General features: G+C 33.9%; 1 protein-coding gene across 2 annotated transcripts; it reads right to left on the bottom strand.

Moving 5' to 3' along the window:
* Nucleotides 1-7192: 7192 nt before the first annotated feature.
* Nucleotides 7193-13644, bottom strand: LOC115952992 (E3 ubiquitin-protein ligase SINAT2). Of its 2 annotated transcripts, none has more exons than XM_031070391.1 (4): nucleotides 13448-13644; nucleotides 11386-11698; nucleotides 9440-9826; nucleotides 7193-7853 (listed from the first exon to the last, which is right to left on the bottom strand). In XM_031070391.1, the coding sequence occupies exons 2-4, from the start codon at nucleotides 11593-11595 to the stop codon at nucleotides 7533-7535; spliced, it is 918 nt and encodes a 305-aa protein (XP_030926251.1). In that variant the 5' UTR covers nucleotides 11596-11698; nucleotides 13448-13644; the 3' UTR covers nucleotides 7193-7532. The 2 variants fall into 2 exon arrangements, with proteins under 2 accessions (XP_030926251.1, XP_030926252.1); XM_031070392.1 differs by lacking the exon at nucleotides 13448-13644 and adding an exon at nucleotides 13277-13417.
* Between the last annotated feature and the right edge of the window lie 93 nt (nucleotides 13645-13737).

Raw genomic sequence — 13737 nt, 5'->3', positions numbered from 1 at the left:
AAGACATTGTAATGGAATAACTATTACTATTCATAAGTTTGGTTGTTACATATGGAAAGCTTGTAAAAGATGATGTATAAGGAAACTTTATATTTTTGAAAATATATTAATTTTAAAACCTATTATATATACTAAGTAATAGCTATTACATCCATTTTAAAGAGGAATAACTATTTTTCAATTTAAAGAATAGTCATTCCAACGTAATAATTAATCCATGTAATAAAGATGCAACCAAATGACTGAATTGTTATTACACATAAATAACTATTCCATTACAGGAGCTATTACAACATACCAAACGTACCCTATGCCAAACATACCCTAAGTTTACCCTATGCCAAACATACCCTAAGTTACAATGAACCCTAAGTAGGGTTTATATAGAGAGAGATAACTAGGGTTAAGCATACATGGGCTAACAATAGAATTGGGCCTACACACATAAACCTAATACCTCTAACATATGTTAAATGGGCTTGGATCATGCTTAAAATAATAAAATAAAATATAGTAGGTTTAATTGGGTTGGAGGACGAGTTTCCACGGGCCTTTGGCAATTGTGATTCACGCAAAGTGAACATGGCAAGCTCTCCAAACGTGAGTTCAGTTGCTATCGCAATATTTCGCTTGTCATATTCGCTTATTAACATGTATGTCCAAGTTGAAGCACAAGACAAGATATATCAAGGATTGCTTGATGAACTGGCACATCAAGGTTGCCAATTGTTGAGGGATCATATTGCATGCAACGTTAGATGAGTACCATGAAGATCATGATGAGGTGGTCAATACAATTTTGAGGGAGTCCATGGAGGCTTATGAGGTGAAACCTGTCACGATAACCAAATCATCCATTGACTACTGAGGCATTAGAGAAGGTTCGGCTCAGGGACAGAGAGAAGAATTTTTAAATATTGATTTAGTCAATATTACATAATTTTACACATTTATTTTAATTATTTTTGTATTAAATAACTATTAAATTAATTATGATGTTATCGCGGTTCGACCTCAGTTCGACTTTAAAAACCTTAAACCTCTCTATGCTCCAATTCTTTGAAGTTTGAACGATTTGGGTTTCAAGACCATGATGCAAACGTATTAGTAGAATTTTTTTCTCAAAATTTCAGTATCCTCATGTTCTAGTTTTTTTTTTTTTTTTTTCTTCTTCTTAATAAAATGATTAATGTTAAAAAAATTAAATCACCAAAAAGATACTAGGAGACTAAAATCTTATTATCCATTTAACTATAAAAACATACAGTAAAAGAAAGTACTAAGTGCTTGCCATTTAACAATCCAGGAGAGATGTATAAGTAGATGTAGTAGAGCTAACAAATGATAGAACATTATCTGTTGTGAACATTCAATTTGTTAAGGAGAGAAGGATGGTGGATGACGATAGGTTCAAGTAGATCGCAAATAATTACGTGAGCAAAGATACATGGGGTATAATTGAAGAGGAGAAATTAAATCACCCTTGTCCTTCATATAGCAAAAGAAGAAATAAATTACTCCCATCCAGGGGCAGCTCTACACTTTACTCAGGGGGTTCAAATGAACCCCTTGACTTCAAAAAAAAAAATATATATATATATATATATATATATAATATATATTTTTGTTAGTTTAATACATTAATTTTTTCTTAAAAATATTTTTGCATTCCTTGACTTAAATCTTATACACGCTTACTGTAAGTATTTCTGACTCTAAGGGTCCATTTGGTTGGAGGGGTGAAAAAGTGAGAGAATAGAAAATGGTGAGAGAATGAAAAAGTGAGAGGATAGAAAAAATTTTAATTTCTCCAATTTTTGTTTGGTTGGGAGTGGAAAAGTGGAGTGATGAAAAAAGTGAGTTTATATAAATTTACTCATAAATCATTGTTAAAAAATGATGGCCAATTAAAACAAAAAAGTGACAAACAACCAAAAAAAAAAAAGCAATCACCCAATTTATTAAAAAATAAAAATCATGTCCCAAAAAAAAATCATGTCTAGTTAAACAAAAGAAAAAAAAAAATTATGACACCCACAACCCAGAAAGGAGAAGAAAAAAAAAAAGCAACGTCCAGGAAAAAAAAAAAAAAAAAAAAAAAAGCAACGTCCAGGAAAAAAAAAAAAAAGGAACGGGACATGGCCATTTTTGTCCATTAAGCAATCTCATTTTCTCCCTTCAGTTTTCTCTCTATTTTGGGAAGAAAACACCCGGGCCCTATCATTTATTTTCCTTCCTCCCCACTTTACCAAACACACTCAAAATAGTTTTTCTTCATATTTTTTCTTCAAAGTTATCATGTTATAATAACTTTTTGTCGTAAAGTTAGAAAAATTCAAGAAAAAAATTGCAAAGTTAGTGATTATTTAAGTATTTGATTGGTTATGTAAACATGTAGTGAATTACGGAGTATTTTATATATGAATGAGTGTGGTTGTGTGCATCAATAATTAATATAGAACTAATGAGTTGAGTTTAGTCATTTAGTTTAAAATATTCTTATAAAAACAATGACAAATATATAATAATAACCGCATAAAAATAAAATTTTAAATAAACTTAACAAAATAAAATGATCATGGCTACCCACATTAGCAATAAATACTCATAATGAACTATCGTATAACAATTCAAAATTTGAAAACTTGTAGAAGGAAATTGTAAAAATTTATGTTTTTTTTTTGTCGATAACTCGATATATTTAAGTTCTCTTTTTATTAAATTTTTTTTAATTTAAATTTCTTAATGACCCCCCTAAAAAAAATTTCTGGAGCTGCCATTGCTCCCATCCATCCTATGGACGAGGATAGTTAGAATTGAAGGAGCTTCCCATAACGAGTAGCAGCTCACTTGATAGACAAACAAAAACGTAACAGATGGACCAATAGGCAGAAGAACATTAAATCCTATAATGCTCTAGCATTTATTCCCAACGGAAACAAGACCATTAAGGTCAACATTTATCCCCATAATGAGGGGCAAAGACCTAAAAAAAGGCACAAAGAACCAAAACAAAGGTATGCAACTCTTGTGCAACATATGCACTGCAATTCTCCAGCCAAATAGTAATTCCTCCGTACAGTTAAGCTCCGATCTTACTAACTAGCTCGTCGGAGGCCCTTTGGCACACACCACACTGGTGTGCTCCAACAACCTTATCCTTTTTTACAGGATCTTATAGCTGTTGTGTTAACGTTGTCCATCCAGATAGATGAAGAGTTCAACTGAGGATTTTCTGCATCATCAATAATCATAGGAAATTAGGAATATGATGCATGAGCTATAATTAGGGGATCGAGCTTGCTATGTTCTAGTGGTACCCATGGGCTAATCAAAAAGCCCAAATAACAATGTTCCATAGAGCATGAGAGGTGATGATTACGCCCTTGATCCATTTTTTCTCATTTTGTCCAACTCCAGATATGAATGCAGACAAAATGGTCTTGTGAGTCATGTGAGTTGAAATAGGTCACCAGCATCCTACATTCCTGCATATAAACCATCAAACAGTCCATTACATTATTTTTACAATTGCTCTAATAATACAAAGCGCGTTCTTTGTGGGGATCACTATTGACTTACTCCTGTTACTTTCTTTCAGCTATTATTTGGCAATTAGGTCCAACACAAGAAGCCAAAGACTTCGACGTCAATGGGTGTTTTTCAATTTTTTATCTAATACTTTCCTAGAAAATGTTTGGTGAGAGTGATGAGTCTGATGACTAACCTATATCCGTGTTATTTCAATCTGCCCAAACCGTTGGATGCACTCCACTCCATCCAACCCCACTTCGCACGTATATCATATGATTCATATATGATATCAATTTGCAAGCAGGTTGGACAAGTTCAACTTTTAAAGCAAAGGGTTGGGTTGGTTGACGGATCAAGTTTTTTTTTTAATTGTAAGGCCTGACCCGACCCCCACATACAAACATAAATACATACATATATATTTATCTCATGTCAGATTAAATTTTGTATTTTTTTTTTTTTGGTTGACACCATGATTTACAAATATTAATAAGAAAAATGAATGTTACTTTCTTAACAAATTCGTAAGCATACTTAGTGATGTGATATGGAACTCGTAACTTTTTTTTTACCCTTACGTTTAAACTATGGTTGTTCACGGGTCGGGTTTGTGCCCAACCCGAAACCAACCTGACAACTTTGGGTGACAGGAAAGCTGACCCATCGCCAACTGTCGAAAACCATGGGTCAAGTCAGTTTCGGTCGAAATTGATGGAGCAATAGCGATGGCCAAATCTTGTTGAAAACTGGCCAGATCTCAACGGATCTCATCTAGAACTAGTCGAATCTCGACGGATCTTGACAGATTTCATCAAGATCTCATTGGATCTTGATAGGTCTCGTCAGATCTGCGTTTGAGAAAGAGGGGGAGAGAGATGAACGACAAGCTTCGGAGGGGAGGTTGGTCAATCAAGTCAGTTGGAGTAAGTTTTTCATGCGAAACTATCTCGCCAGTTTCGGTTTTTGAAAGTGGAAATCTGCTGCCAATGTCAGGTCGGGCGCAATTTTTGGTCTGGGTCAGACAGTTTGGGCGAGTGGGTCGAGTGGCAGGTCAGGATGGACAATCCTAGTTAAAACATATGCACTTTAATCTATGTAAAAGTAGGCTACTTCCTACGATTTCCTTTAATGCTTTAAATGATTTAGAGGGAATACACCTTAAATTTATCCACAAGTAGTAAAATAAATTTTAAAGTTTAGTATAAAACACATCGGCCTAACAAACAAATTCCATGTTTCCAAAAAAAATATACATTTCTATGTTTGAAATGCCCAAAACCAGAGCAAAATAAAGACGCAAACGGAGAAAGGTTTCCTCACAAAGATTGCTAAAATTTGGTCTTCATTTCCATGTTTCTGCATTCTCTCTTACCCGCTTATTTTGAATGTTCACATTCAATATTTTTTTTTTCCCGGCCTCTTTAGTTTCTCTATAGATCTCCAGTTCAAAGAGTTGGCTGATGAGTTCCAAGAACCTATGTACTTCTACAAGATCACAACCCGACTAAAGAAATTGACAAGAAGCCGACTTTACAGATAAAGAACTTTGACATCATAATTGATGGGCAAGATCGAGGTTTGTGCACAATTGACAATAGTAGTGAGGTAGAGGAGGATTTATTTACGGTTATAAAATTAAAATGTTATGTATTTATCAATAATCCAGTGCTGTTGAGCAACCATGTACCTCTATTTCTTAACAAGGTTGTTTTTTATTTTTAAGTACTACTTCTTAAAGGTTTGATCCCAAATTATCTTTTTACTTGTGTGTGTGTGTGTGTGTGTGTGTGTTTTTTGGGTACTAAGAAAGATGTTCATTCAATTGGATTTATTAATGCTTCGAAGATTTTTATTTTTTATTTTTATTTTTTTATGGAATGCTTCAGAGATTTTAAATTCACAACGAAGTTCTTTTACGAGTTGAAAGTATAAGACTTTGTAGTTATCAACTATCCTTGAGTTTCTTCTCAGTACACCATGTTCACGTTTATGTAGTACAATCCTATCTAAACTGTATTATCATTTGATTTTATGGGTATTATCGTTTGATTTTTTTAACACAGCTTAACTGAAGCAATATACTAAGGTTTTTCTACATAACAAATTACAATATAATAGCATTATCACATGCACGAAATGCATGTAATGAGACTTTTATACTGGGAGGGGGGTTTAGTGTCATAATTTTTCATTTATCCCAATTTGAGATTTACATGTTTGTCCATCATATTATGCATTTAAAACTACTAATACCGTTAAGAGTGTGATGCGGCTAGCTCCAAAAAGTAAACACCTAAATAAATGAACACTTAATAGTATTGAATTTGTTAATTTTTTTAAGCTAGCCTCATCACATTCCTAGCCATATTAGTAGTTCTAGTGTGCGTTTGGGATGAGCTGAATTTTTCACTTTATCTCCACTTTCAATTTATTTTTGCTATTATTCATGGGTCTCACTGCATTTTTTGGAATTATTCATAGATTTCACTGTACTATTTAGCTAACTTTTACCTTTATTTACAATATTTTCAGCAAAAAGTTTTCAGTTTCAGTTAAATAAGTTATTTCCAAACGGACACTAAATACATAATATGGTGGACAAACTTGTAAACCTCGAATTAGGATAAATGAAAAATTATAATGCTAAACCCCAACAACAACAACAACAACAAAAAAGAGCCTCATTAGGCGAAGATGGATCTTCAAATTTCCTAATCACAGAGACGCAAAGGTCTCGTCACGCTCAACCAGCACTTCCCAATCTTTTCAATTCCTCATCAAATCAAGTGTTGACATTAACTAAACAGGAAAACACGTGCTTGCATAATTCTTTCTCCCAATTTCAGCATCCACACGTTTTAGTTTTTCAGTTTTCTCGTTAAGGATATGATTAATGTTGAAGAAATTAACTCACCAAAAGATACTAGGCGAGTTTTCTGCAAAAAGTTTTTAGTTTCAGTTAAATAAGTTATTTTCAAACGGACACCAAATACATAATATGGTGGACAAACGTATAAACCTCAAATTAGAATAAATGAAAAATTATAACACTAAACCCCAACAACAACAACAACAACAACCAAAAAAAAAAAGCCTCATCAGGTGAAGATGGACCTTCAAATTTCCTAATCACAGAGACACAAAGGTCTCGTCCTGCTCAACCAGCACTTCCCAATCTTTTCAATTCCTCATCAAATCAAGTGTTGACATTAACTAAACAGGAAAACACGTGCTTGCATAATTCTTCCTCCCAATTTCAGCATCCACACGTTTTAGTTTTTCAGTTTTCTCGTTAACGATATGATTAATGTTGAAGAAATTAACTCGCCAAAAGATACTAGGAGACTAAAATCTCATCCATTTAACTATTAAAATAAATGGTAAGAGAAAGGACTGATTGCTTGACATTTAGCAATCCTGGAGTGATGTATAAGTAGAGGCAGTAGAGTTAACAAATGATAGAACATTTAACTATTGTGAAAATGCCATTTGTCAAGAGAGAAGGATGGTGGATGATGGATGATGATGGGTTCAAGTAGCTTGGTTCCAGTACATTGAACCAGTTGAGATGATAATGTGTGTCCACTTTTGACCACATGTTAACATTGCAACAAGTTCAATACACTGGAGGTACTAGATCCAAACTAAGTCCAAATCATAGTCCACAACTAAAGATTTAAATTTTCTGCACAAAATATTAACAGGAGAAGAACAATAAGATGCAAAACACATGCATTGTATGGTACCAAATGAATCTTTTTAGCACCACAATTTGACCAATTAATGTTTCCAGCTTGTACACTAAGTTTCAACAGGAGTCTCTCCAGAGCAGGGCAGCTGACATACCACCCCAATTACAGAGGCATCGATTTCAGAGGCATCGTGTAAACATAAAGAGAAGCCTAATCGTAGTAACTAAAGTTTCACTCATTGCCACAAGAAGCAACCCCATAAAATTACTGTACAATCGCCACAATAATCACCACCCATCCATTTTGTTATTCTTCTTTCCATATTCGGCCAGTAACCCTCAACTTCAGCTCTTCCCTTTCTGCACCAGAAAAGTAGAGAGCCAAATTCCTCTGAATAATGAGGCCATCTTGACTGTCACGTACTTTCTTATGACTATCACGGATGCTCCTTGGAATTCCTTGCCATATGAGCTTACGACCATTTGCACCAACTTCCAAACTATAGCTAAATTTCTTTGCCTCATTCTCGTCACCCATGAATCTTAGGAAGGCCATGTAGACTGGTGCCATACCAAGCTGGAAAGCCTCAAAATGCAAGCAGAATTGTCTTCCAAAACAATTGAAAACCTGCACAAAGGTCAATTAAAACATTGTATAGGGAGTGCAATAAATTTTCATAACAGAGAGAGAGAAAGAGCAAATTATAAATTGCCCCTTTGTTGTTGGGAATAACTACTACTTCCTTGTCCTTCAGAAACAGTCATCAAACCTTGTCGTTTTAAGTAAAAATGAAATTGTCAAATTTTCAATCCAACTTGATAAATTCCCCATGTGACACGCACGTATCATATGAAGCACCAAATTTAGCCCTCAGAACAGGCAGGATCAAAGCTAACCTGTTATGAAACAAAGTTGTTCTATGGCCTCCCCATGAAGCTTTAAGGCCCATTGAGGATACTGAGGGCTAAATTTCACATGTCAAGCAAACATGTGCATTACTTGGGAGACCCTACCAATTAAAATGAAAAATATGAATATTTCATTTTACTCCAAAGCATAAGGAGCAATTATCCATAGTTATGGTTTCCCAAAAGCTAATTCCCCTACTCCCAAGGAGAACATTTATAATTTACCCCCAATAAAATGTAATAGAGAGCTGAATCTAAGGAGAAATTCACTCTTCATGCCACTAAATGCTACAATGAAATTTGGTTAAAATGACAAGGACAAAGAATTCCTTGAAATATGAGATGTTCTTCAAGATGTCTATACTAAGGGTTCGTTTAGGAACAGCTTATTTAACTAAAACTAAAAACTTTTTGCTAAAAGTACTGTAGATAAAGGTAAAAACTAGCTAAAATAGTACAGTGAGACCCATGAATAGTACTAAAAAGTGCAGTGGAACCTATGAATAGTAGCAAAAATAAGCTAGCTTTATAATCTATTCCCAAACGCAACCTAAAGCTCATGAAACCACTAAAGCAAATTATTACCAATTTCCAACATCAAAGGAATTAGGAATCGTTTTTATAATTTCATTTAAACACGTTTTAAATTAAGATCGAGTCAAATAATCACTATCTTCAATAATGCATGCTTAGAATGTCTAAATCATTTTTTGCTTGATTAATTAAACATGCATCCAATGGGTTTTGAACCCACAACCTCATACTCCACCTAATGGCTTAGAATGACCAAATATTGCTATCATCAATAACATTTATCCACAGTTAGTGATACCAAAATATAGTAAACAAAAACAAGAAATATGGGATAAGTTGAGGGAATGAAAAAAGGTATCGGAAGACCAAAAATAACATTAGTAGAAGTAATACAAAAGGACATGTAAATTAAGGAAATAACAAAGAGAATGACTTTAAAAAAAAAAAAAAAAATAGAATGGAGAAAAAGAATATATGAGTTAAACCCTAACTAATTTGTTGAGGATCCATATCCAACCCCAACAGTTTGGGATTAAGGCTTTATTGTTATTGTAAGAAATATGAGATAAGATAGGATCATATCATTTCCCCCAAAAAAAAAATCTTGCAAAACTAAATTATTTAGAGAACCATACAGCTCAGAACCCAGGCCATCTCCCTCATCTGCCAATAAAACATAGAAAAGAAGAGAGATGGAAATGGATGGTCCAGAGAAATTACACAAGTCAATATAGCTAATTAGATTATAAAATCAGAGCAAAAAATACTTACAGTTAACATCCATGTGGCATTTTCAACTTCATGTGGATTTGATTTAACATAACGATGGTTGAAGGTACAGCCATCATGCATGTCAACCTTGTGATCATCCTTGAGATGTGCAACAAGAGTTGGGATATCACCCGTAACAGAGCACTCAGATCCGGCATAAGGGCAATTGTATGGACGGAATCGACAATGTTGCTCATGCTTAAGCTTGCTGTAGTATGGGAAGATATCATTACAACCCAAACTCTGGTATGTACATGGGAGTTCCAATGATTCAGCAACTTTCTCCAAAGCCAAACACCTTATATTTCCAAGATCATAGCGGCATGTTGGGCAACAGTTGAGCACTCTAATCTTGCAGTTTGAACACAGCGTGTGGCCATTTGGACACTACAAATTAAGAATTCAGATAAAAAGGAGAGTTTAGAAAACCTACAGAGTACACGTGCATGTGTGTGTCAAAAAAGAATAATTTCAAATGTTAAGAGAAAATGGACAAGACTCTTTGTTCCCAGTTTCAATAGGTTAAATTGACATTCAAACTTGGTTTATCAAAGAAAGGTGTCACAAGTTATTGAATAGTCAATTAGTTTTTTTTTGTTTGATAGCTACAAAAATGCTAATAAAAAGAAAGTGTCACATTCATACCTTTTAATGTAATTTTGGAAAGATTAGTCAATAGACATTTGAATGACAAAAATGCTAATCTTCCAAAATCACATCAAAAGGTTAAATCACTTGCACCAAAAAGATACTCTACTACAATCACAAAATAAAGCAATTTTTTTGCACTTTATAATTTATTCCAAATCCAACCCCTAGCCATACAGCAACCAAGCTTCCAAAACCTCTCTCATGCATAAGCTATTCAGCTACCTTAAAAGATGGTCTCCAAATCTAACCACCTAATAATACATTCATAAGCCAAAAGGGCCTTAACACTAACCTTCCTTCCGCAAGGTGTATCACACATCAACAATGTAGAAATTTATTTGGAACAATTAAAATTATAATACTAACGAAGTGCACAAAGACTCATTGATTAATGCATAGGTGCTGTTAATGATACTAAAAACACATGCATAGTTGCTGTGACACCCCTAAACTTCAATTCCTATGAGCAAGAGTCCACTAATTCTGTATGCAATGAGAACATTAAGGCAAGACTCCTTGTAGGCTAAGCTATTAGTATAATGCAATTATAACAAAATTAAACGTAACTATTAAAATTGTGTGGTTAAATGATTAAATTTACCATATCCCAATAGCTTAAACTTTTGCGACAATCAGTAATTTAACATATTATTAGAGCAATAGGTCCTAAGTTTGATCCTTGTCTCCTCCACTTTACCTCCCATTTAAATCACAAGCGTTAGGCCTCACCTATTAACAGGTAGTTTGAGCCCACGCATACGGGGCAGTGTTAGAATTGTGTGGTTAAATGATTAAATTTATCATATCCCAATAGATTAAGCTTTTGGGACAATCAGTAATTTAACAGTGACATTTTTTTTAAGCGAGACCCCCAAAAAAAGAGGAAAAAAGAAACTACCATTATGATTCAACCCAGAAGCTTGTTTTTCGCAACAATTTAATTTTCCTTTTACACTTTTCAACTGAAACAATCCTACATTATATGTATATTTGATAATGTTTGGAAAGTTACTGGTATATAGTAATTGGTTTGCAGAAGCATTTCAATCTTCAATAAAACCTTAAAAGTGGAGTAGAAAACAGAGTTCTACTAATCTCATATATATTGGAGAGTCATCAGCAAAACAATCTTTCGAACCATATAAGTCCAAAAGATCTTCCATGCATAACTGTATAGTACTTGAAGGGGTCAAACCAAATGTACATCAGACAGATCCACTGAAAAATGGGCCCTACTTTCTGAAACAAATCAAAGATAAGATCAGGAATACAACATAAGGGAATTAAAATCATACCTGGTGAATTGGAGGGTACATCAGACATGTGCAGACAGGGCACTCAAGCAGTTCGTGCACACCATTAGTCGAATAAATCCCTTGTTTTCCACCTGAGCCAGTTGTAGCTCTAGTAGGTGTACTATTATTATCCAGCTTTGCCATTGCTACGTCATAATCAGTAGAATAAGACTCAAGGACTTCTTTGCAAGCACTGCCTCCAGGAGCCATTGCTGATCCAAATCCAATTATATTTCTAGGTCAATCACTAAGACTCAGAAGTGTGACTAACTCCCCATTTATTTCTCTTCCAAGCAACTATGTTCCTGTTGTTCTGTCAGAAATATAAAGACATCAATGGGAAAGAACATTACTTATATATTATAGCATAATATGCATTTAAACTTTCACATGAGAACCAAATAAGAAATATATACATAGCAATGGGATGCACTTAACGCATACAAGATGGAGGCAATATGTAACTTCATTTTCAACTACAACCGCTGTAAGGGGTTTAATGGATTTGGGGCAGTGTCATCAATGCAACCTATTATTGCTTTCAGTATAAACATAACTTGGACCAGATAAGTTGGAACAGTTTTTTTTTTTTTTTTTTTTGATAAATAAGTTGGAACAGATACCTGATCAACTGATTGGAAACTCACAACCCACAAAAAATACCCTATGTGTATGCTTAAAACCCAGCTATCCTATTTAATTCACATTTCAAAGGTGCTATTCTTACTTTTGATAGGAGACTATTACTCCACCAACTAGATAGATACAACTTATTATTCCAGACACTTATTGAAGAATTAGTGGACCTCTATCTACTAGAGTGTACCATACTCCAATTCCCAACACATATAATTAGTCACCTATCCTAACAACTTAAGATAGTAAGGCAACATTCAGAAGTTAACCTATTGTTTTGCTTCATACAACCCCAGTAGGTCAATTATACTCTGCAGTACAACAATGTCAACGATCCTCCCCATGAAAAAACATGTAAAGTAGACAGGATATAAAAAGCAGCGCTTAGCAACAGAAATAAGTTTACAAATTTACCGTTCCCCCATAACACTTATAGGGAATTGCACATTTATACTAATACCAACCAATGCCTTTAGCAAACTTTTAACGAGAACAAGAAGAGGAAAGAACACAGATGAAGGTTGTTTATAACAGATGAAATTTCCCAAATGAAGAGTGTTTCAGATTTTGAAATTTGTACAAAACGTAAACAATAAAGAGAAAAGCAAACACATATAATCCAAAACTAAAAAATTTCACACAATTCCTCCACCATACCTCATTTAACCAAATCTCCTACAAATTTAGCAAAACGCAAACAAACTCAAAGTGGGTTTTGACAAAAGAGCCATATCCATATGCATAAACTATCAAGCAGTCAAAAATCTATGCTCGAATCAATGAAACAAGACAAATCTCATTTCACAATTCCAACAAACTTAGCATGTTCAACCAAGTGCCAAACTGAATTTTTCCAAAAACTATCATTCTCCAGTTTAAATCAAGTACCTAAACAGTCAAGATAAGAATCCAGAACAGTTGCCCATCTCAAAATATCAATCAAAGAAACATCTTTTTATAAAATTTAAAGCTCGATGTGCCAAAATCTACCTTTCCCACTTAGAACAACCATCGAAGAATAAAAGTAAGGTATAAGAACCAAAAAAAAAAAAAAACCCACACAAATCCCAGCCAATTCCAGCCAGATGCAAAACTGGGTCTTGCCAAAATTTACCTTTCCCACTTAAAAACAAATCAACAATGCAATCAAATCTAGCAACAGAACAAAGACCAAATCAAAATCCATTACCAATCAAAGGAAAAAAAAAACACAAACCAAAGCACAATCCAAAAGGGTTAAAAAAAAAACATATACCCATTTGAGATTTCCAAGCCAAATGTCTCCGCACACCATCAGATTAAAACCATAATCTATATGGGTTTTGCTCAGAATCACGAAAAAGACAACAAAAATTTTGAAACCAAAAGGCAAAATAAATATTTATTCAAAAAAAATAAAAAATTGTGCACGAGGTCCGGAACTTACGCGAATTACCCGGATATATAAATCGTTGAAGAAGATGGTATCTTGTTTTTATCGGTGATGACCATTAATGGGTCTTTGTTGTTGTTGTCTGTCTCTATGTTTGTTTTCCACAAATCACAATTTGCGAAAATGTGAGGATTTTTATATAGTAATTTGCTTTTTACGACAAAAGGTTTTTCTTTTTTAAATTTTAATTTTTTTTAAAAAGAAAGAGAGTAAAGTAATTTAATTTTCGTCTTTTGTGGAATACATTTCTTTTTTAATATAAATATATTAAGTTAGTTCGGGTT

This window comes from Quercus lobata, chromosome 7 (genome assembly GCF_001633185.2).
Source record: "Quercus lobata isolate SW786 chromosome 7, ValleyOak3.0 Primary Assembly, whole genome shotgun sequence".
Classification (NCBI taxonomy): domain Eukaryota; kingdom Viridiplantae; phylum Streptophyta; class Magnoliopsida; order Fagales; family Fagaceae; genus Quercus; species Quercus lobata.
The sequence above is the reverse complement of the archived record's forward strand: the minus strand, read 5'-3'. Positions and strand labels throughout refer to the sequence as shown.

Excerpts from the sequence above, each read along its gene's own strand:
- LOC115952992 (XM_031070391.1), bottom strand. The coding sequence starts at position 11,595 with ATGGCTCCTGGAGGCAGTGCTTGCAAAGAAGTCCTTGAGTCTTATTCT. Across the intron at positions 9,827-11,385 it reads TGTACCCTCCAATTCACCAG|TGTCCAAATGGCCACACGCT; the intron begins GTATGATTTTAA and ends CTTAATTTGTAG. Across the intron at positions 7,854-9,439 it reads ATGCCACATGGATGTTAACT|GTTTTCAATTGTTTTGGAAG; the intron begins GTAAGTATTTTT and ends ACCTTTGTGCAG.